Genomic DNA, 25,162 nt, shown 5'->3' on the forward strand with positions numbered 1-25,162 from the left:
CCTTCTTTACTCTGTGTGCAGCTGAATAGTTTTTAATATATATTTGTTTTAATATTTAAGTAAATATTTGCTTCTATGCATTCACACTGCAGCCCTAATCACGTTTTTTTGTTTTTTTATTTTTTTATTTTTTTATTAGGATTTAAACGTCATGTTTTACACACTTTTGTTACATTAATGACAGAAACGGTAGTTACTTGTTACACAAGATTCATCCGATCACAAGTTTAATGTCAAACACAGTCATGGACAATTTTGTATCTCCAATTCACCTCACTTGCATGTTTTTGGACTGTGGGAGGAAACCGAAGCTCCCAGAGGAAACCCACACAGACACGGGGAGAACATGCAAACTCCACACAGAAAGGATCCAGACCGCCCCACCTGGGAGTCAAATCCAAAACCTTCTTGCTGTGAGGCGACAGTGCTACCCACTAAGCCACCGTGCCGCCCCCACATGCTTTATTTAAAAGCCTGAATATTCTGCTCCCTGTATTTTAAGAATATCTCAAGTTATTAATTTGCATAAATATTGTTTTTAATGTTGCTTTTCCTATTCAGCATTTATTATTATTAAAAATTGTTGACAAGAAATATTATGTAAACATATTGGCCACTTAAGTACATTTGCACATAAAACACCCAAAAGGTTGCAAAATCTCTAATACTGTTGCATTCACAATTCAGACTCAACTCGGGGTTATGATGAAGGTAAAAAAACTTGGGTATGAAGTAAGTTATCACTTACTAGGTGCTTATCCAGTATAGTGCCTGACATGACAAATTTTGACTGAACATGAGCACAAATTCTTGAACACACAACGAGATCTTTAAAATGATGAGTGGATGATGAAACTGGAGGCTGTTGAAGGGAAATGAAATGTCCAGTAGGCTCATGTGTCCACATAATCTTGACCATTTAATGAATATTCTGCTTCCAGTATTTGCAGAATATCTAATTGTATTAATTTGCATAAATATTGTTTCAAATATTTATTTTCTTATTCAGCATTTATAATTAATTAAATATACTTACAACAAATGTTATGTAAATATATTGGCCAACTAAGGACATTTGCACTTAAAACACCCAAGAGGTTGCAAAATCTCTTATACGTTGCATCCACAATTTAGACTCAACTCAGGGGTTCCGATGGCAGTCAAAAACTTGGGTATGAGGCACTATGATACAAAAAATGCTTATCCAGCATAGTGCCTGACATTACAATTTGTTCTGACTGAAAATGGGCACAAATTCTTGTGAAATGATGAGTGGAGGATGGAAATGGAGGCTGTTGACTGGAAATGGAAAGTCCAGTAGGCTCATGGTCAGGTGAATATTCTGCTCCCTGTATTTCAAGAATCTCATTTTATTAATTTGCATAAATATTGTTTTAAATCTTGCTTTTTTTAGCATCAATTAAAATTTATGACAACTATTATTATATAAAAACATATTGGCCAATTAAGGACATTTGCTTTTAAAACACCCAAGAGGTTGCAAAATCTCTAATATCTTTGCATTCACAATTCGACTCAACTCAGGGGTTCGGGCAGCAGTAAATAACTTGGGTATGAAGTGCTTACTTATCCACTTACTAGGTGCTTATCCAGTATAAAGCCTGACATGACAAATTTTGACTAAATATGGGAACAAATTCTTGAACACACAATGAGATCTTGTGAAATGATTAGTTGAGGTTGTTGACTGGAAATGGGATGTTCTGTAGGCTCATAGTCAGGTGTCCACATAATCTTGAACATATAATGAATATTCTGCTCCCTGTATTTCCAGCATATCGTATTTCATTATTTTGCATAAATATTGTTGTAAATTTTACTTTTTTCAGCATTAATTATTCATTAAAAGTTTTGACAACCATTATTGTTTAAATATATTGGCCAATCAAGGACATTTGCACTTAAAACACCCAAGAGGTTGCAAAATCTCAAATAATGTTGCATCCACAGATCAGACTCAACTCAGGGGTTCAGACAGCAGTCAAAAACGTATCAAGCACGTGCCTGATGTGACAAATTTGGACTAAATATAGGCACAAATTCTTGAACACACAACAAAATCTTTGAAATGATGAGTGGAGGAAGGAAATGGAGGTTGTTGACTGGAAATGGAATGTTTAGTAGGCTCATGGTCAGGTGTCCACATAATCTTGACCATATAATGTACATCATGTGGACAATGATTGGTACATTGGTATACCATCAATGAACACCATTATACATTTGACAAAGAATTAATTGTAGGTGTAGGTCAAAGGTTGCAAAACAAATTAATAAGCTTTAACAATACAATTTAACAATTACATAGTCTTGGGGGTTTCCTTAAAAGTTTTTTTATTTTATTTTATTTCTCATGGATTTAATTGCTTTGACTGTCCGTTGATATGAGCATGATCATGTTAATTTCCACTTACATGTTACACAGTTCTTGAAGTAGAGGGGCAGGGTGATGCCAGCACTCACCTTATTTACATGTTTGTGTGTGTAATATAAAATCATTACTGAGATAATTTGTGATTGTTTTTTTTTTTTAATCAAACTGACATAACTGTCAGTGAAAACCACAATCATCAACCATTAAAACCTGGATTTAAAATCACACAGAAAATCAAAGTAAAAAATGTAAATCACAGACTGATCCAATCTGCATGAATTATATGTTGTAGGCAGAGTAATGTTCACCATGGTGTCTCCTCTCGCTTCATGTGCTAAGTGTGAACCTGCTCACATCTGCGAACAGAGCGGGGTGCCAGTGGCGGTCTGCCAATTCTGGTGTTCTCTGGTGAATACCAATCAAGCTGCACTGTGCCACCTTGCGGAATCTGTTTCTGACAGTTGGGTCAGAAACATGCACATCAATATCCAGCTGGAGGTCATTTTGTAAGGCTCTGGCAGTGCTACTCCCAGCACAAAGGAGCAGATACAGATCATACTGCTGGGTTGATGCCCTTCTACAATCCTGTCCACATGTCTTTGTGTACTGATATCTCCTCCATGCTCTTGAGATGCTGTTCCTGCGACAGACATGTGACCCAACATTTTGTGACTGAAAATAATAAGGTTCTACCTGTATAGTTGGAATTGCAAATATAACCTTAGAAGGTCTTGATAACGAGGTAAGAGAAAACAGTATTCAATTCTGATACAATACCTGTTTATTATATATATTTGCATGCAACAATAAACTGTTTACATGTAAAAGTAGACCAGCACGTTTAGTCAAAGTCTTGCAGTTCCATTATTAGAGAGCATGCATCTATCCTGCCCCCTTTAAAATGGCATAACCTAATGATGAACACACGTCTGCTATGTTTCAACTAAAATATCGACAAAGTAAGAAAAAAAAATCAATGCAAAGTAAGGGTAAGAAAATACAACCACATGCTACACTGGGAGCAAATTGACAAATAAAAGGAAAGTACAGGGGAAGCTGGTTAACTGTAAGAGACACAAACCTATGGTGGGAGTCTCTAGTGTACGAGGTGTCAAAGAAGGTCGCTGTTAACTCAAGTTGCAGCGTACGCCTAGACGATACTAATTCTTAATATAGCAATAACTCTTAACAAGCAATACAATACTCACCTTTATTTCCCTCTCAGTAGCCTACATTTTTTGTTATAGGTGACAGTGATTTAAGGACAGCCCCCCCTTAAGTTTCCTATATCACATACATGACAGGTAAATGATGCTGTCTATGTGGAATGCTTACAATGTGACATTCCTCCGAAATCAATACAGCAATGGCGTGCAAGTGGATCAGATTGTCGACGGCCTGTCACAGAACAATTCTTGGAAAGTAAGTTTAAGAAAATGGTTCAGCAAAAAATAAATGAATAAATGAATAAATTATGTCCATATTTTGGTTTACACTAAATCCACAACCATAATATACTGCAGCTAACAAGTTATATAAGAATAGTTTATTTAATTAAATATATTTAGCTTTTCTTTTTGATCAAAATTGTCATATATTTGATTATCAATGTTATTAAAGTCTAATAATTGTTGTTATCATCTAAACGCATTTTAAATAAAACCATTAGCTTATTTACGATTGCTCAAGTTGTCTATACCTAAACACTGTGTTGTTTTGTTACTGTTTATTAATTACAGTAATTTGTGACTCAAAGCAGCATATATTTAAAAAAAAGGGTGAGAGGTTCTGTTACTTTTGTCTCTACAAACCTGATTTCCATCAAATTGGGACATTTTGTAAAATGCAATTAAAAGCAGAATCTGTGATATATTAATTATCTTAAATCTTTATGTAACAGACAAAAGTAGAAGGAAAAAATGTCAATGTTTTCACTTTTTGTATTTTCTAAATATGAACAAATTTTAAATGTGATGCCTACAACACACTCAAAAATGTATTTATTTATTTATTTGGGTTTTTATGCCATGTTTAACACGTGTCATTTAATGGCAACAATAGGAATTATGTATCTGTCTACTTTATCTTGTCTTTATATTATGATCCATTTTATATTTTTATGGCTGCAAGGTAGGTTAAAACTGTTCTTGTGTTGTCTTGAATTTTTCTCTCAATTTAGTCTCTTTTCTTTTTTGAGTGTTGCAAGTTAAAACTACTTAATAAGCAAAGTCAGAAACTCAACCTGAAACTTAAGCCGTCCATCAATTAATGCAGAAATGAGTTGAGCTAATCTCAGATGGATCAAAATACAGTGTAAGAGTGTGCTTGTAGTCTGATTCAGTAGTAAACATGTCTCTGTCCCAACGTTTGTTTTGAGAAGCATTAAATTCTAAATTAGTATTTACAAAATACAATTAAGCTTAAATTAATACATTCGGTCAGTGAAAACACTGGAAATCTGAAGTTCTTTTTGTCAGTTAAATGAAGGGTCAAGATTTCATAATGTCCCAACTTTTACAGAAATAGGTTTGTACCAAACAATAACAAAACATGTGACCAGTGAAAGTAACCTGTAATTCCATTAGGTCTGTGTGCAATGGTAAAGTCGCTCGTTTTGACACCAGGTTTGCATTAGATGATTACCCATACCTAAACATTTAAATATACTGACCTTTACTAAACATCTCTTTCTAACACTGCTGAACTAAGTACTTGAGTCAGGACCTCATCAGGTGACCTGTATTTTTAACACTTGATACATGTGGGCCAGTGCACTCCGGTCAACTGGAAACCTAAGTTATTTGCATATGTTTTAAAGTATCTTTTGTTAAATGCTTTCCTGAAAGAGTCATTTAGATAAATGAAATGGCATTTGTGCAAGCCTTCAAGTCAGTATTCACCAGAAGATGCTTTCATATACACCTGCAGTCACATTCATGTACGATGTGTTCATATGTAACCATAAATAATCATCTGGTGTATACTGGTGTGTACTTTAGGCGGACAGTACTTGAAGACACCTGCCAAAATACTGCGTCGATATTTGTGGCTAGTTATTCTGGAAATTTGGTACTACCATACCCTCTAGGGGAGAAGGGTGCCCTGCACCATAAACACCTTAAAACAGCCAACTCAGTAATTAGAGCTACAGACACAAATATGAAAAATACAAACTGGACTTTTTGTTTAAAAATATATAGTATATAATATATTTATAAGCATTTTCCCCCAATTACTCTCCCAATGCAGTCGTATCCAGTTACCCAATCGTATTTACACCTTCACTGCTCCTGACTAAGGAGAGATGTGACTAACACACTGGATTGGTTATCAGAAGATTGCTAGTTTAAGGCCACTGTTGGGCCCCTGGACAAGGCCCTTAATCCTCAATTGCCTGCATTGTATTCAGTCACAATTGTAAACCGCATTGGGTAGAATTGTCTGCTAAATGCCATAAATGTACATTTAAGACTAAATGCAAAGTTCCAAATGTAAATAAAGATGTGAAGGACCTGCAGACATCACCTCAAAGTGAAGCCAGTCAAGGATCTCACAGTTCTTTATATTTCTGTCTGGAGCTCTAGTTTCTAAGTCTGATGTTGTATTTGGGCAAATTGTTTTACAGGTCAATCCCAGCATAAGGGGTTTCTGGTGTGTTCAGGCAGCTGGCAGCTAGCACACAACACTAAACAAACTTCTGCTGGTTTTGGGAAGACGACGGAGACGGCGGCAAGCTGTGCGTGTACGGCGAACAAACTCCAGAAAGGTCTGGGGTGAGGGCCAGGTACAAAAAAAAAAAAGAAAGGTGTAAAGGAAGAATGGGGCGGGGGCAAGCAAACTCGGCGATTTACTAACTGGGACTGTTGAGCCCACATCTGCCAAGCCTCAAGACACTAACACCCAAGCACTCATCAGTACAGCTTTATCCAATCACTCTTTATACAAGTCACTCACTCAGACTCCTGCTGGCCCAAACAGTTGCCAACATCTGTCTGATTAAACATTCATTCACTCGCTTATCACATTCACACATCCCGCTCAGCAACATGAATATCAGCCCAACTAAAGCAGCAGCGTCAAACTGTTAGCCCCTGCTGTCACTCAAGCTGCAAAGCAAAACTGATCGGTTGTTTTCAGTGAACTTATCGTGGTGTAACACAGGCTCTTGGGGGATTCCCACTGGTTGTGGCAGTGTTGGTAGAAGTGAAGGCTAGAGGGGAGGTGGGGTGTTAAGAAAAAAGGGCAGGTGTTCGGTAGAGGCGCAGGCGCTATCGGGTGGACGATAGGAAAAGGGTGGGGCGAGGCACAGTGCTTTACCTGAATGGTGAGAGCTTCCTGTGCACTGTCCGATCCTAACTGTCCTTCTTGTTCCTTTGGGGGACCTAGTTTAGTCAGGACAACGGAGTCAGAAAGATTGTTCTTGGAAAAGTAAATAACAATAATAAAAATTAAAAAAAATCACATGCACAGCAACCGACACAGAAATGAACACACAGGCTTAACAATTCGACTGAATTATGATTGCAGTTAGACTGACAACCCAACCAAGTAAAGTGTCCCAGCGAGTTACAGCCCATTATTCAAGTGTTTTGTGTTTTCTGGACACAAAGCTTCAGCACATCCCAATAACAGTTCTGCCAGTAGCAAACTTGTGCTGTGGAGGGTTTAAGAGGGGTGGAGCGGGGGTGGTTATTAAGTCAAGGGGTTCAGCGGTGTATAGTGCAGCTCCTTTGGTAAAGCTAAGGGGACAGAGTGAGGGTCACCCCCAACTTACCCCATCCACAGAAACAGAGAGGGAGAGGGGGCAGTCTCTAGTCCTTTCACCTCCTCTTAAGGCTCCCATTCATTTGACTCTGGTCATTTCACAGGAGAAAAACAAATCATACAATCAACAAAACAGTAAAAGAAAAAATCCAAACATTTGCTCCTTTTACTTTCATAAAAACACATTTTTATTATATAGACTTGGTTACATTTGTCCTAAAGATCATGCATAGACCCTTAGTGCAAGCAAAGTGGTATTTACATAAAAGAAACTGCACAGTTAAAGGCATTTTCCTCAGCTTCCCATGAATTAACCCTGGCTCCTTTGTCATGTAGATGTGTGTAAAGCAATGAACTGTGAGTAGATGAAAGTGTCAGATAGTTCGATGCAAAGAGAAATGAAGAAAGATGAAGGATGAAGGGGGTGGTCTAGCGACAGTAGTCAAGAAGACTGAAAGAAACTGATCTCTCAATATTTAATTCCCAAAACGTTTAGCATACAACACTTCTCGTGTGCGGTCTTCAATCTAGTTTCACATTTTAAGACTGTAATCAAAAATATCAAACCTGTTTACATTCCTCTAGTAAGGTAGAAAAATCATAACATGATTTTGGCTGATTAAAAAGAGAGAGCAATAGAGATTGGCTATAAACATTTGTAAAAAGCTACAAGACACAAAGCTACTTTATCAGTATTGGCTGTAAACAAAGTATTTTTTTTTTGCTTTTTTTAAGACGCTTGAGTCCCATTTAGTACATTTATAAAAACATGATAATTAATAAGATCTTTAAAAACGTCTAGGTAAATGGCAGTTAGGTCAGCGAATGAAGGCTAAGTGAGCCAAAAACAGGCAGAGGATCCCAGCGAAAATGGTAATCCCGACTAATGGTCGGTCTTCAGTTCGCCGTTTGTTTTTCGCCGCGCAGCTACTTGAAACAAAAAGAATTCACAGTGTCTTTCAGCTTTCAGGATGGGTGACACGGGATGGGGAGGAGTGATAAAGATCGTCATGACTGTTGAATTTTCCTCTTAGGATGTCAGGGGTGTGTATGTACTGTGAAATATGAAGGCAGTTTTGCCTAAATTCATGTGTTTACATGCACAGAATAACCAGATTACAAGAAATCAGATTTTGGCAGTGATCTGATCGCTAAGATTACATGCAAGTGGGTAATCTCATAACAGCAGAGTGAACGATCAGTCTCTCAGCATAAATGTGAAGTGGACAATATTGTACATTCCTATACTATTTGGCTGTATGAGCTCTTTAAGAGGCGTGTTAAAATATCCTATAATAGAATATACATGCACTGAATGGCTTCACTACCAGCAATAATCCAGCTATGTTTTATTTAATAACAGCCTAATGTAATTTTTATTATGACCGCTTGAAGAATCAGATAACTGCAAAAATCTGAAAAAGACTGAATTATTAATGTTCATGTAAACACAAGTCACGTGTGTCTGTCATTGCAACTGATATCACACATATGCTGTCCCAAAGACAAAAAAAGACACACACACACATACACACATGTAAAAACCAACCTGTGTCCAACCCTGGTCCAAAACTTCACACACCTCCAAAGTAAACATACATTCATTAATAGTAATTGACAATAATTCATATGTGCTTATATATTTATATAGACATACGTAAACTGGTTAATAGTTTCTCTAACTATTTTAAGCAATTCTTACAAATCTCAAGTACAGCATCATTCATAGGTTACGAGCACTGTATATAAAATACATTTAAAAACACAAGAATTAAGATCTAGCCTACACCTTAAAGCTGCCTACAGCTGGTTTAAGGTTAAGACTTAAAACAGAGCGACGATGTGTAACGTTGTGTATAAATGTAAGCATGCACTTTCCCTTTCTTCACCCTAGTTAGCTACACTGGGTGTGTGACCAGGACCACGGTCAGAGAATCCAGTCCTTAAAAGCCAAGGCATCCACACACACACACGCACGCACGCACGCACGCACGCACGCACGCACACACCTCTAGGCCCACAGACAAACCACAGACACTCTTGGTCGACACACAGTCAGAGACATGGCGCAAAGGGAAAGAAGAGGGAACAGTGGGAGGAAGTGCACACTATCGGAAGGGCGTTTCGGGAGGGTGCAGGGCGAGTTCGGAGCGGCGCAGGAGGGGATCCTTGCGTGACGGCGGAATCGGCGGAGGCTCATACACACGGGGCGTTGCCACGGCGATGGCAGCAGTGGCGGGCACGGGGGCGGCGGGCAGCACTGGCCTGAGCGAGTCGAGTGTGGCTGGAACACCAGGCAGAGCAGAGATGGCAGACATTGCAGCCAAATGGCTTGGCATCTGGTAATGGATGGCAGGGTACTGCATGTACTGGGCGAGCTGCTGGTACTGTTGGTAATACTCCGTATAGTACCTGAAAAGAGGACACACACACACACACACACACACACACACACACACACACACACACACACAATGCAAAAATAGTGAATCAATACAAAGAATCTTAGACATCATTGTAGTCACATACAGTGTATCACAAAAGTGAGTACACCCCTCACATTTCTGCAAATATTTCATTATATCTTTTCATGGGACAACACTATAGACATGAAACTTGGATATAACTTAGAGTAGTCAGTGTACAACTTGTATAGCAGTGTAGATTTACTGTCTTCTGAAAATAACTCAACACACAGCCATTAATGTCTAAATAGCTGGCAACATAAGTGAGTACACCCCACAGTGAACATGTCCAAATTGTGCCCAAAGTGTCAATATTTTGTGTGACCACCATTATTATCCAGCACTGCCTTAACCCTCCTGGGCATGGAATTCACCAGAGCTGCACAGGTTGCTACTGGAATCCTTTTCCACTCCTCCATGATGACATCACGGAGCTGGTGGATGTTAGACACCTTGAACTCCTCCACCTTCCACTTGAGGATGCGCCACAGGTGCTCAATTGGGTTTAGTCCATCACCTTTACCTTCAGCTTCCTCAGCAAGGCAGTTGTCATCTTGGAGGTTGTGTTTGGGGTCGCTATCCTGTTGGAAAACTGCCATGAGGCCCAGTTTTCGAAGGGAGGGGATCATGCTCTGTTTCAGAATGTCACAGTACATGTTGGAATTCATGTTTCCCTCAATGAACTGCAGCTTCCCAATGCCAGCAACACTCATGCAGCCCAAGACCATGATGCTACCACCACCATGCTTGACTGTAGGCAAGATACAGTTGTCTTGGTACTTCTCACCAGGGCGCCGCCACACATGCTGGACACCATCTGAGCCAAACAAGTTTATCTTGGTCTCGTCAGACCACAGGGCATTCCAGTAATCCATGTTCTTGGACTGCTTGTTTTCAGCAAACTGTTTGCGGGCTTTCTTGTGCGTCAGCTTCCTTCTGGGATGACGACCATGCAGACTGAGTTGATGCAGTGTGCGGCGTATGGTCTGAGCACTGACAGGCTGACCTCCCACGTCTTCAACCTCTGCAGCTATGCTGGCAGCACTCATGTGTCTATTTTTTAAAGCCAACCTCTGGATATGACGCCGAACACGTGGACTCAACTTCTTTGGTCGACCCTGGCGAAGCCTGTTCCGAGTGGAACCTGTCCTGGAAAACCGCTGTATGACCTTGGCCACCATGCTGTAGCTCAGTTTCAGGGTGTTAGCAATCTTCTTATAGCCCAGGCCATCTTTGTGGAGAGCAACAATTCTATTTCTCACATTCTCAGAGAGTTCTTTGCCATGAGGTGCCATGTTGAATATCCAGTGGCCAGTATGAGAGAATTGTACCCAAAACACCAAATTTAACAGCCCTGCTCCCCATTTACATCTGGGACCTTGACACATGACACCAGGGAGGGACAACGACACATTTGGGCACAATTTGGACATGTTCACTGTGGGGTGTACTCACTTATGTTGCAGCTATTTAGACATGAATGGCTGTGTGTTGAGTTATTTTCAGAAGACAGTAAATCTACACTGCTATACAAGCTGTACACTGACTACTCTAAGTTATATCCAAGTTTCATGTCCATAGTGTTGTCCCATGAAAAGATATAATGAAATATTTGCAGAAATGTGAGGGGTGTACTCACTTTTGTGATACACTGTATATTACATTATCAAATCAATGCAAAAGCTTATGTTAGCAACAAACCAATGCTGTTAGAGGCAACATTAGAACTTTTGAATATCGTGATATATCACTTGATACTGATTATTGACACATGCCTAGCCTGCTGTAAGGGGGCATTCACATGAGAAGCCACAAAACCAGTTTTGCGCCGGCTATGCCATTGTTTCCTATGGAGTTTGGCGGTGCTGATTAGAATGCAGCTGCGCTTCCCTGAGCAGCGCGCACCGTGTACTTTTGCCACCTTGCGTTTTTGCACATGCCGCGGAACTTTGACCCAATTTGCCCCTGACCTTTTCAAAGCGCCTTTAATGAGACAAACTGTTTGATACGACATAGTAAAAGCGACTCAGGCAGTACGAACAACGCTTAACGTGAACAAAGCTTAACGTGACTTATTGTATTTACTTATTTGGGTTTTAACGCCATGTTTAACACGTGTCATTTAATGGCAAACATAGGCATTATGTTTCTGTCTGTTTATTTTATCTTGAGTTATTGTATTTTTTTAATGCATTTTCTCCCCTTTGATTGCGTAGTCAATCTCTCTTCCGCTGCTGTGGATTCCTGATCTTCCGACCCGTGCGCAGTCCTAGTGGACCCATTCTTTTCATCCATTCTTTCTGCCCTGGCGGGGTGGCACGGTGGCTAAGTGGGTAGCACTGTCCAAAGACATGCAAGTGAGGTAAACTGGAGATACTAAATTGTCCAAGACTGTGTTCGATATAACCTTGTGAACTGATGAATCTTGTGTAATGAGTAACTACCGTTCCTGTCATGAATGTAACCAAAGTGTAAAACATGACATTAAAATCCTAATAAACAAACAAACAAACAGCACTGGCGCCTCTATCTGCTAACTTGGGTCCTTGTACAGCGTTTGAAGACCCCACTCATTTAGTCCAGTTATCCCACCCAGCAGACACGGAGGCCAATTATTGTCTGCTGTAGGCCCACTAGGTGGTGCCCAGCCGACTGGTGGCAGAGCCAAGATTCTAACCGAGGTGTTCAGAATCTCGCGCTGGTGTGCTAGCGAAATATCCCGCTGTGCCACCTGGGCTTGACTTATTGTATTAAATAAACAAGCGAGAAATTCCATTAGTGGAGAGAACTTGTAAGCAGTAATAATCAGAAGAAGTTTAGTGTTCCCATGTCGATCATTTAGTACATTAAACCATGTTAAGACTTTTTTTTATGTTAAGCGGTTATTTGACACATGCGTAATTGTGTCGTGGTGCACTTGGCTCAAGCCAAGCGCTGAACAAAGCGGCGATTTGCACCAAGGCTCGCGGTTCTGCCGCTTCTCATATGAGTGCACCCAAACAGTTATATGCCCACTAGTAGCTGAACTCACCTGGCTACAGGATCCTCCTCCTGTGCAGCAGCCTCTTCCCGGCCAGCAGGAGTAGGCAGCAGCGCTCTGCGCTTTGCCCTTTGGTATATAAAGGGTTTCATAACTGGGTCAGGCAGCAGTGATGCTGATCTTCTGAGTGGACTCCTGTCCCTTTCCCCAGATTTTGTCATAGCTACCTGTTGCTCTGTTAGCACCTGCTGCCCTTGTGCAAAATACTGTGCCCTCGCTGCTTCGAAGATGGCTGCCGGATCAGCTGCTCCCAGGGCACTGTAGGCCGGGCTGGCCGTGTAGAGGGCTGGAGCTACGGTGTAGGCCGGGTTTACTGCTGCAGCGGCGGCAGCAGCGGCAGGAACGTCCACGGTCGGTGCTGCAGCCAAGATGACATGATTTGCCATTGCGGTGGTGTAAACATGCGGGGCGTAGCCGGCTGCAGCGGCGGCTGCAACCGATCCGTTAGAAAACTGGCCGTAGAGGGCTGGGTTTACAGAGCCGTAGACTTGTGCTGCAGCTGCGGTGGCACCACTGTTAAGTGCCTGATTAGCTACTGCACCACCATAGAGCTGGTTAGCGACTGTTCCGTACACCTGGTTAGCGAGAGCTCCGTATACAGCCGGTGCGACTGCAGTTCCACCATCCGCTCTCGCTCCAGCTGCAGTCAGGCCAGTCAAAGCAGCGTAAGTGGGGTCAAATGTCGTGGTATTGTAGACCGAGTTATGGACGCTTTGTTGTACCTGAAGCGGAAGTCCGGCGGCGGCGGCGGCCGCAGCTGCCAGCACTGCCGCCTGGCTCTGGTACTGCTCCAGTGAGGGTTTCCCACTTGGACACTCACCAGCATAGTGACCCTGCTTACCACAGCTCACACAGGGGATTTTTCCAGTTGGGGTTTGTTTGCTGGGCTGGACTTTGGAAAGCTCTACGGACAGTGGCCGCCCCTTGAACGAGGTGCCATGCAGGGCTTCGATGGCTTGCAGAGCATCCTCCTTGTTCTCCATGTGCACGAAGGCATAACCTGTGGAAAAAGAGCACTGGGATGTAAGGACAGGTTTTCACTGGACATTTAAAACCAGTATGTACTGCTACTGCAGGGTGTGTATGTACTGTATGTGTGGTCTCTGGGTGAGAGCTAAATGTCACTATTGCTACTTTACACCAGTGAAACGACTGCATTGCAGTTTGGATAGTGGTGTGTTCACTCTGGTAGCATTCTACAAAATGTAGCCTCACTTGTGATGAGATCTAATATTGAGACTTGGCGATGGCTAAAATGTAAAAGTAATAAATAGGGCCCTACTAAATTCATGGACCTCGTTTTTTAAAAACCACGACGGTCTCAAAAACTCTCGTCTGTGTTTTCACACGACCACCTCCGCCCCCCTTGTGTCTACCGAACTGATTGTTAGTTTTCCAAATTCAGTTACCCCGGTCGTGTTTTTAGCTGCTTTACACTTTGACATCTTGGGCATTTTGCCTAACCGATTGCTAACTGAATTGCCGTAGGATTGCTAGTATAACAGACTTTTCTGTGATGTAGTGTGCCGACAATGTTTGATGTACAGTGTATCACAAAAGTGAGTACACCCCTCACATTTCTGCAGATATTTAAGTATATCTTTTCATGGGACAACACTGACAAAATGACACTTTGACACAATGAAAAGTAGTCTGTGTGCAGCTTATATAACAGTGTAAATTTATTCTTCCCTCAAAATAACTCAATATACAGCCATTAATGTCTAAACAGCCGGCAACAAAAGTGAGTACACCCCTAAGAGACTACACCCCTAAATGTCCAAATTGAGCACTGCTTGTCATTTTCCCTCCAAAATGTCATGTGATTTGTTAGTGTTACTAGGTCTCAGGTGTGCATAGGGAGCAGGTGTGTTCAATTTAGTAGTACAGCTCTCAAACTCTCTCATACTGGTCACTGAAAGTTCCAACATGGCACCTCATGGCAAAAAACTCTCTGAGGATCTTAAAAGACGAATTGTTGTGCTACATGAAGATGGCCAAGGCTACAAGAAGATTGCCAACACCCTGAAACTGAGCTGCAGCACAGTGGCCAAGATCATCCAGCGTTTTAAAAGAGCAGGGTCCACTCAAAACAGACCTCGCGTTGGTTGTCCAAAGAAGCTGAGTGCACGTGCTCAGCGTCACATCCAACTGCTGTCTTTGAAAGATAGGCGCAGGAGTGCTGTCAGCATTGCTGCAGAGATTGAAAAGGTGGGGGGTCAGCCTGTCAGTGCACAGACCATACGCCGCACACTACATCAAATTGGTCTGCATGGCTGTCACCCCAGAAGGAAGCCTCTTCTGAAGTCTCTACACAAAAAAGCCCTCAAACAGTTTGCTGAAGACATGTCAACAAAGGACATGGATTACTGGAACCATTTCCTATGGTCTGATGAGACCAAGATTAATTTATTTGGTTCAGATGGTCTCAAGCATGTGTGGCGGCAATCAGGTGAGGAGTACAAAGATAAGTGTGTCATGCCTACAGTCAAGCATGGTGGTGGGAATGCCATGGTCTGGGGCTGCATGAGTGCAGCAGGTGTTGGGGAGTTACATTTCATTGAGGGACACATGAACTCCGATATGTACTGTGAAATACTGAAGCAGAGCATGATCCCCTCCCTCCGGAAACTGGGTCGCAGGGCAGTGTTCCAGCATGATAATGACCCCAAACACACCTCTAAGACGACCACTGCTTTATTGAAGAGGCTGAGGGTAAAGGTGATGGACTGGCCAAGCATGTCTCCAGACCTAAACCCAATAGAACATCTTTGGGGCATCCTCAAGCGGAAGGTGGAGGAGCGCAAAGTCTCGAATATCCGCCAGCTCCGTGATGTCGTCATGGAGGAGTGGAAAAGCATTCCAGTGGCAACCTGTGAAGCTCTGGTAAACTCCATGCCCAGGAGAGTTAAGGCTGTTCTGGGAAATAATGGTGGCCACACAAAATATTGACACTTCAGGAACTTTCACTAAGGGGTGTACTCACTTTTGTTGCCGGTGGTTTAGACATTAATGGCTGTATATTGAGTTATTTTGAGGGAAGAATAAATTTACACTGTTATATAAGCTGCACACAGACTACTTTTCATTGTGTCAAAGTGTCATTTTGTCAGTGTTGTCCCATGAAAAGATATACTTAAATATCTGCAGAAATGTGAGGGGTGTACTCACTTTTGTGATACACTGTATGTGTTTAAGTATTGAGTGCATTTTGTCCCTTTGGGGATTGCATAATCAATGGAAAAGTGTGCTTCTCTTCACACGTGATCATCTCTGTCGTCTGTGCTGCGCCTCAAAAGAACAAGCCAGTAACGTTTTATGCTCCCAATAGTTTATTTATTTATTTTTGCATTTTCTCCCTTTTTCCTCTGAAACCAACACGTGTGCAGTACCCGACTGCATCTTTTCACCTGCACATGGCGAGTTCATACGCCGATCAACCTTGTGCACGGAGAGCCACACCCTGATCGCATTATTCCTCTACTCTGTGCAGAATCCATTAATTAGCCAGCAGAGTTCATAATTGCATCAGTTATGAGAGGTCCCTATCTGGCTCCCTCTCTGGATAAACAACAGCCAAACGTTGTTCATGTAGCCGGATGGCAGAGCCGAGATTCGATACGTTGTATGCGGAATCCCAGCTCTGGTGTGCTAGCGTATTTTACCACTGTGCCACCTGAGCGGCATTTTACTTCTTTCTTTCTAAACTCAGCAGAATTTAAAGACGCTAGGTTACACTAGGACCGCCTCATAGTGCAAATTAACCAGTAAACGTGAGGCACTTGAACGCTATGCGAATAAAAAATGTTTAACCGCTAAACACAAACCTTACATTTAGAATTTCACAGCAAACTGCCAATTACACGGGAAAAGGCTCGTTTCACCGTACGTGACACGATTTTCACGGCCGTGAATTAGGTAGGGCCTCATTAATAAAGCATGACAAAGAAATCAGTCACTCATTCTTACACAGTGGTTCTGATGAACAAGCTCTTCCTAAAATGAATCTTACCTTTAACTTTGTCACATTCCAAGACTTTCCCGAAGGTCTGGAACAGCTCTTTCAGATCTTCTGTGGTGCACATGCCACTCAGATTCCCCACAAAAACCTTGGTGGAGTGAAGTGGGCGTCCCTTGGACTCCTCCACCACCAGGTTGCGACCTTTAAACTCTCGGCCATTGAGCTCGCGTATCGCACGCTCAGCGGCTCCCTCTCCCTGCAAGTGGACGAAGGCGAACTGCCTGAGGACGCTGCAGTTCACCACCTGGCCATACGACTCAAAGATGGCTGACAGTTCTTCTTGCGTAGTGTCAAGGGCCAGATTCCCCACAAAGAGCTTTACTGTATGGCCCTTATCCATCACGCTGCAGAGACAGGAAAAGATAAAGACAGTCAGTCATTTTGGTAAATGTTAACTAGCTTGCACACACAGGGAATTTTTTCAACTGGGGTTTGTGTGCTGGGCTGGACTTTGGAAAGCTCTACGGACAATGCCTGCCCCTTGAATGGGGTGAAATGCAGGGCTTCAATGGCACTTGCACACAGGTTTTGACCGGCATAATGACAAGCAAACAAAGATTCCTCTTTTTCCTAATTGATGTTGGTAGTTAAGCGCTTAGGTGGAGGAGCAGTCTGTCATGTTAGTTCACCACCGCTGGGATCCGGATTCAGATCTTAGCAGTGCTATCAGCCAGCTGGACGTCTATACAGACATGGCTATGGCTATGTCTGGCTATGTCTAGGAATGGGATGGGGGGGGTCAAATTCTTGCAATGGATTGGTGCCCTATCCATGGTGCGCCTGTCTTCCAGCAAGTGTTTTTTAATAAAACCTGACCCACAGCAACCATAACAAGGATAATGTGGTAAAAATGGGGAGAAAAATATTGGTACTTCTTATTACATGATTTTGTATCTTATTTGTACAGTCTCCTTATATCTGATCTTTTTGTTATTTATTTAAGAGCACAGTAAACCACTCAGGTCGATAGCACTGCTGATTCTAAGCCCATATCTCAGTGGTAGTGGGCGAGATATCACTTCACAGATATGATTAGCTATTTCTGTGGCAGGATGGCTTGTCAGTGCACTCTCAGCGCCAGTCCCATGCCAATTAAAAAAAGGAAGGGCATTTGGTATAAAAACTGCCACACAAGGTACACAGACCAGAATGATCTGCTGTGGCAACTCTTAAATATGGGAGCCACAGAAAGAAAAAAAGAATGCATAAATTCCTGTTTTAAAGCTCTATTCGGATAAAGTTCATTGCATGTCATCAATCTACCAAGTGTATGTTCACTAAAAGCTTTACTGAGTGGAGTACTGCAGGGACTGAAGTGGTTAAAAGCATAATTAGAGTTAGCCAGATGCTTTAAAACTCAAACGCCAAACTGATAAAGCCATGCAAATGCTGTCAAGGTCAAATACCTGAACACTAGCATGTTTTTCCTCTGACCACTTGTATTACGGACAGCTTTTGTAACACTCTGTAAACAGTATGTAGACACAGTAGGACACTTTCTTTATAACTAATAATGCTGCTGGTCGACATTATTTGTTTTGTTTTGGGTTTTTTTGCTTAGATGCTTTTCCTATAATTGTTAATTAAACCCCAGTCAAATGTAATATGCTATATGTTTACTTGATTTTCAAAATAAATACAGTGGTATTTAACGTTGAAACTCAACGTCAACTGGTTCTGGTTAGTTTCAAGGTATTTTTCCCATAAAGATGCATTAGAAACCTGTTAATGCGTTCCATGGTCCTGTGAAACTGCATATATTTCATTATATGTATATTATATATATAATTGTATCAGCTCCACTTACCATAGAGAAGCACTTTGTAGTTCTACAATTACTGACTGTAGTCCATCTGTTTCTCTACATACCTTTTTAGCTTGCTTTCACCCTGTTCTTCAATGGTCAGGACCCCCACAGAGTAGGTATTATTTAGGTGGTGGATCATTCTCAGCACTGCAGTGACACTGACATGGTGGTGGTGTGTTACTGTGTGTTGTGCTGGTATGAGTGGATCCAACTCAGCAGCACTGCTGGTCCCCTTACTGCCCACTCTATTAGACACTCCTACCTAGTTGGTCCACCTTGTAGATGTGAAGTCAGAGACGATCGCTCATCTATTGCTGCTGTTTGAGTCGGTCATCTTCTAGACCTTCATCAGTGGGCACAGGGCGCTGCCCATGGGGTGCTGTTGGCTGGATATTTTTGGTTGGTGGACTATTCTTAGTCCAGCAGTGACAGTGAGGTGTTTAAAAACTCCATCAGTGCTGCTGTGTCTGATCCACTCATACCAGCACAACACACACTAACACACCACCACCATGTCAGTGTCACTGCAGTGCTGAGAATGATCCACCACCTAAATAATACCTGCTCTGTGGTGGTCCTGTGGGGGGTCCTGACCATTAAAGAACAGCATGAAAGGGGGCTAACAAAGCATGCAGAGAAACAGATGGACAACAGTCAGTAATTGTAGAACTACAAAGTGCTTCTATATGGTAAGTGGAGCTGATAAAATGGACAGTGAGTGTAGAAACAAGGAGGTTTTTAATGTTGTGGCTGATCAGTGGATAAGACAAGTTAAAAGTCCTTCATGGATTTTGTGGTGTTTTCGCTGATCTTGGCATGATACGGAAATCTGTTTTGTTTAATTTTTTAAGTAAACTTTCATTTTAATTATGCCTTTTAGGTACTAGGTGTGTGTTAATAGCACAGTCTGTTTATCTACCTGTGACCTGTAGCTGCAGGTCCAAAAACTAATTTGCTAGTTCCATGTAAGAAATGTAATTAATCATAAAGCCATTCTGACAGTCATCCTGCTTCCTCATTTTGGAGAGGCAAAACATTTTTGGCACTATGCAAAGAGTTACAACTGTACCAACACAAAATATTCAAACGACCTGGTAGCTAAAGAAAAACGTCCACATATACAAAGGCTGGAAATAGCTGACTACTCTGCAATGCAAACGACAAAAAAACAAATACTCAAAGAGGTATTGTAACTGGAACCAGTGCTGAGAATTAGCCGTTATGTACTTCTGTGATGTCTGCTCAGTGTCACAACTTCAGACAGAAAATTCAGTTAATGGACAAAGCTTTCTACATTTCATGTGAACTACCACCAAACAATATACATTCAGCCAACGATCCAAGTCTCAAATGTCACATGAAACACTGTGTTAGTTTTCTGTAAACAAATGCAGTTTCCTGTAACAGTTCTAAAGCTATTCAACCCAACAAAAACTTCAATCACAAAAGCTGTTAAACAAAGGAGTAAAACCATCACTTCCCTCAGGTCTTTTTCCTGTCCGGACCTGACTGTGCAGATGTGTCAGTGTTATTGTTACATTCATGAATTACTTCAGCAGAAGTAGCAAATGTCATTTGTCAAAAAAAAAAAAAAAAAAATTGGCACAAACTTGACTGCAAAAAGTCAAAATTACTGTTTTGGTTTTTGTCTGAATACAGCCAAATGCAGAAGACTGAGCAAAGTGAGAGATAATTAAACCACACTATATGGACAAAAGTATTGGGACACATGACCATGAGCTTGTTGGACATTCCAATCCAAAACAATGGGCATTTATATTGAATTGCTCTTATATCACTATTCCACCACCACTTGAATTCAAGGCAGTGCTATCATTTACATTTTTAGCATTTAGCAGATGCTTTTTTCCAAAGCGACTTACAGTATACAGTCTAAGCAATTGAGGGTTACGGGCCTTAGTTAAGGGCCCAACAGTGACAACCTGGCAGTGGTGGGGTTTGAACCAGTGATATTCTGATCAGTAGTCCAGTACCTTAACCACTAGGCTACAACTGCCCTATCAGCCTGGCAGAGTGTCCAAACCTACACAACTGGCTGTGCCTGAGGGAGGATCGTTAGCAGAGTTTCACTGCCGCAATTGTATAATTGCAACCGACTGTCTCGTCAAGGTGCCTGCAGTAGTGATGGATGATTTGCAGAGTGCATAGCATGTCTCTCCATACACAATACGGCTCTGTGCGAGTCCAAGACTGAGGAGTTCATATTTTATTTATTAGGATTTTAACGTCATGTTTTACACACTTTTGTTACATTCATGACAGGAACGGTAGTTACTTGTTACACAAGATTCATCAGTTCACAAGTTTAATGTCAAACACAGTCATGGACAATTCAGTATCTCCAATTCACCTCACTTGCTGTGAGGAGACAGTGCTACCCACTGAGCCACTGTGCCGCCCAGGAGTTCATATAAAACCATCAACAAGAGAATTTTGGTTCTCTTGTTAAGAACTAGGTTCCCTAGTGGTTTTAAGAATCACTAAAGCAGCAAGTGAGTTATGAGAATCCAGAAACAGGTTTGATAACTAAACTAATTGGAGTTTTTGGGTGGGTGCAGCTGCACTGTTTGAGCACTGATTACATTTAAAAGCCCTTTGTCATTTCTACCTTTTATCAGTTGTTGTTTCTTTGAAATGGATACCCAGCCAGTGAAAGAGAAAAAGGAACAAAGTCAATCTGAGCACTTTTTGATGTTAAACTTAGCAATGGCGTCACTTTGCACCGTAATAACGATGTAATCATTTTACTGTTCTTACCCAGTGCATTATCACGTAGAGAACAATCTAATTACTGCAGGTTATCAGATTTAAGCAATAATGTGATCATGGGGCAGTTACTGACTCATAGGTCGCAGGGTGGTGTATACACTGACTGGGCATTTAGTTTACAGCAGTGATAAGGACGTGTGTGTATTATTATAATACATGTCTTATTGTTAGTTAAACAATACCAGCTAAGTAAGGGCATAAGTGGCAGAGTGATCTACTGCACTAGCACAAAACTGCTAAGATCTGGGTACGAAGCTTAGTGGTGTTACTGGCCAGCAATCTACACAGATGATTGGCAAAGTCCCTGTATCAGCAAAGCATCTGTAAAAAAGATACTTTGTGGCACAAATCAACCAAAAACATGCAAGAGCTCAGCTATTCTGGCAGTTGAATGTTGGAAAATGTAATTAAATTAGGTAATTTGACGGACAAATGTAGACTCTTAGGCTTATTATTGGCACTATTCTTAACTATTTAAGTGTGTGATTATTCTGATTATTTTGTACACGTTCACACACAATAAACTGTCGTTTTGTGTTCATTATTAGAACTAAATAGTATGTCTAATTAGTAAACCAGAAACCAATAGTATAGCTGCACACTATTTGGCATAAGGTTTGGGACCCAACAAAGAAGGAAGAAGGTGTGCTGTTTATGTGCTGTTTATCTGTCATAACCGTTTGTCAACTCACATTAAAAAAATACACCGTAAAGTACACCAGTGCATCAAAATACCTACTAGTGATATACTTTGGAAAATCCAATTTAGGTTGTTGATGCTGTTGTTCTATGTTTTATAAATGACACATTTCTGTTTGGGTTTTAATAGTCTGTGGATGTAGCCTGCACTTGTAATTCTGTTTTCAGTCAACTTTTGCAAGGTTGTTCCCATGACGGAAATTCTTATTAGAGATCACGATCGGCCCCACAAGACTACACCTAAATAGGGTGGAAACAGCTGGAGAAAACTATGCAATGGAATTGATAATGCAAGTGTATTATAAACACAGTGAAAACACTGAGCCAAGATGCCTCATGTACACTTTTCCTCTTGAACATGCTCTTTAAATGCCTTAAATAGTTTACTGTCTGTCTGTCTGTCTGTCTGTCTGTCTGTCTGTCTGTGTCGGTCGGTCGGTCTGTCTGTCTGTCTGTCTGTCTGTCTGTCTGTCTGTCTGTCTGTCTGTCTGTCTGTCTGTCTGTCTGTCTGTCTGTCTGTCTGTCTATCTATCCTCATGTACATTCCTCCTCTTGAACGTGCTCTTTAAATGCCTTAAATGGTTTACTGCTTGTCTGTCTGTCTAAGCTGCCTCATGTACATTCCTCCTCTAGAACGTGCTCTTTAAATGCCTTTAATAGTTTACTGCTAACAAACATCCATCCTTATAATTATTATTATCCATACTGGGCTTTTTTTTACAGAATTGAACAATCCCCTTGTATATTTAATGCAGTACCAAAAAACCTTAGCTCTTCAGTCTGCATTTTTCTTATTTTACTTACTGTATTTATATTACATTCCCTTAGCTAAATCCTTGTAAACAGTCTGTCTTCATGTCTGATCTGTTTACTGTAGTATATTACATGTTAGTACCTACATGTGTGCACTCAGCATACAAATACTTGGTGAAATAAAGTAATTCTAATTATTTTAATACACAAGTGTAAATGAAGGTGTCAGAGCAGATTTACTGAGTCCTGAATTTCAGGTGTTGGTTGTGTTTTGAGTGTGATGTTTAGTGTGTATCAGAACAAACCTGCAGTGCATGGCAGATCTACAGATAACTGCAATCTGATGACGCATAGGTAAACACTGCTGCTACTTCCTCTGTGTGTGAGGGTCAAACACTGTTACAATAACCACTGAAGGTAATTTAGACCCGGATTCGTGTAAATAGTCGTGTTTTACACTTCTGTAATGAGCTGAACACATCGTCGTGTAAAATAACTGTTTATAATAACGTTGTAAACAAGGCGAGTCACACAGCACAGATTGGAGAACTGAAGAGCAACAAGAGGCGCAGCATTCACTCACAGCTACAATCTGACCATTTATACCCCTGTACTATTACACATTCCTCAATCACACAAGTCAACACACCCGCACACACACACACACACGGCGAGCTTTTCCTCCTCATTTCAGCCTCAATCTCAGTCTTATATCGAGTAAATAGAAGAGATTTGAGCTCCCTGTAGCGCTTCATGCACCGCGCATTCACTCACTCCAGTGTAAGCAAATGAAGATCTCACAGCTCACCGTTAATAATCCCACACTGTACCGAAACCTGCTACCATCCACTCACCGTTCATCTACAACACACTACACACACTCGTATATACACACACACTCGTATATACACACACTCATTCATACATACATGCACAATCACACACAGAGAGAAAACAGAAATCTGCTTCCATCTTACCCAGCCGCTGCACCACTTCAAAATGGTTGGTCTACTTCCGCTCTTCATTCTTCTCATACACACAAGCACGCGCACACGCGCGCGCGCGCGCGCGCTTTACACACGAAGACCCACGTTCACACACACACAAACACTCGGATCCACACACACACACACACGAGCTTTACACACCAAGACACATATTTACACACGGACAAACAAACACACGCACAGATTTTCATTGTTTTCAAAAATTATGTGAATTCACATAAAGCAAATTATTTTATAATAAATAAAATAGTTTTTATTTTTGTCTATTACACTTTATACTTAATACCAAATTGCATATGTATTCCATGTGAACCCACAGGCCCTTGCTGTTGTAGTGTGTTATTATGCAGGTAGTTGTTTGTCTACTGTGATTGTTGTGTTTACACTATCACTTGTATGTAACAAGCTACTGAGGACTTTATTTCCTTCATGATTGCTGTAATAATATATCTATCTATCTATCTATCTAATTTCTGTCTGTCTGCCTATCCATATCTATCTATCTATCTATCTATCTATCTATCTATCTATCTATCTATCTATCTATCTATCTATCTAATTATCTGTCTGTCTGCCTATCCATATCTATCTATCTATCTATCTATCTATCTATCTATCTATCTATCTATCTATCTATCTATCTATCTATCTATCTATCTATCTATCTATCTAATTATCTGTCTGTCTGCCTATCCATATCTATCTATCTATCTATCTATCTATCTATCTATCTATCTATCTATCTATCTATCTATCTATCTATCTATCTATCTATCTATCTATCTATCTATCTAATTTCTGTCTGTCTGCCTATCCATATCTATCTATCTATCTATCTATCTATCTATCTATCTATCTATCTATCTATCTATCTATCTATCTATCTAGTTACTTATCTATCTAATTATCTGTCTGTCTGCCTATCCATATCTATCTATCTATCTATCTATCTATCTATCTATCTATCTATCTATCTATCTATCTATCTATCTATCTATCTATCTAGTTACTTATCTATCTATCTATCTATCTATCTATCTATCTATCTATCTATCTATCTATCTATCTATCTATCTAGTTACTTATCTATCTAATTATCTGTATCTATCTATCTATCTATCTATCTATCTATCTATCTATCTATCTAGTTACTTATCTATCTAATTATCTGTATCTATCTATCTATCTATCTATCTATCTATCTATCTATCTATCTATCTATCTATCTATCTATCTATCTATCTATCTATCTATCTAGTTACTTATCTATCTATCTATCTATCTATCTATCTATCTATCTATCTATCTATCTATCTATCTATCTATCTATCTATCTATCTATCTAGTTACTTATCTATCTAATTATCTGTCTGTCTGCCTATCCATATCTATCTATCTATCTATCTATCTATCTATCTATC

General features: G+C 40.8%; 1 protein-coding gene across 4 annotated transcripts; it reads right to left on the bottom strand.

Annotated features, from left to right (window-relative positions):
- Positions 1-2,338: 2,338 nt before the first annotated feature.
- On the bottom strand, positions 2,339-23,797 carry rbm14b (RNA binding motif protein 14b). 4 transcript variants are annotated; one of them, XM_062994367.1, is made up of 7 exons: positions 23,712-23,797; positions 16,677-17,029; positions 12,656-13,664; positions 9,366-9,571; positions 7,170-7,248; positions 6,713-6,777; positions 2,339-3,035 (listed from the first exon to the last, which is right to left on the bottom strand). In XM_062994367.1, exons 2-5 carry the CDS (start codon positions 17,023-17,025, stop codon positions 7,226-7,228), a joined length of 1,587 nt encoding a protein of 528 aa, XP_062850437.1. In that variant the 5' UTR covers positions 17,026-17,029; positions 23,712-23,797; the 3' UTR covers positions 2,339-3,035; positions 6,713-6,777; positions 7,170-7,225. The 4 variants fall into 4 exon arrangements, with proteins under 4 accessions (XP_062850437.1, XP_062850438.1, XP_062850435.1 ...); XM_062994368.1 differs by having other exon boundaries at positions 9,362-9,571; XM_062994365.1 differs by having other exon boundaries at positions 8,709-9,571.
- Positions 23,798-25,162: the final 1,365 nt, after the last annotated feature.

Source organism: Trichomycterus rosablanca, chromosome 4 (assembly GCF_030014385.1).
Source record: "Trichomycterus rosablanca isolate fTriRos1 chromosome 4, fTriRos1.hap1, whole genome shotgun sequence".
NCBI lineage: Eukaryota > Metazoa > Chordata > Actinopteri > Siluriformes > Trichomycteridae > Trichomycterus > Trichomycterus rosablanca.

What these genes read in the sequence shown, in the direction of transcription:
- rbm14b (XM_062994365.1), bottom strand. Translation starts at nt 17,025, where the DNA reads ATGGATAAGGGCCATACAGTAAAGCTCTTTGTGGGGAATCTGGCCCTT. An exon ending in GGAATGTGACAAAGTTAAAG is followed by an intron (nt 13,665 to 16,676) that starts GTAAGATTCATT and finishes CTTTTTCCACAG; the next exon opens with GTTATGCCTTCGTGCACATG. An exon ending in GAGGAGGATCCTGTAGCCAG is followed by an intron (nt 9,572 to 12,655) that starts GTGAGTTCAGCT and finishes TCCTCTTTTCAG; the next exon opens with GTACTATACGGAGTATTACC.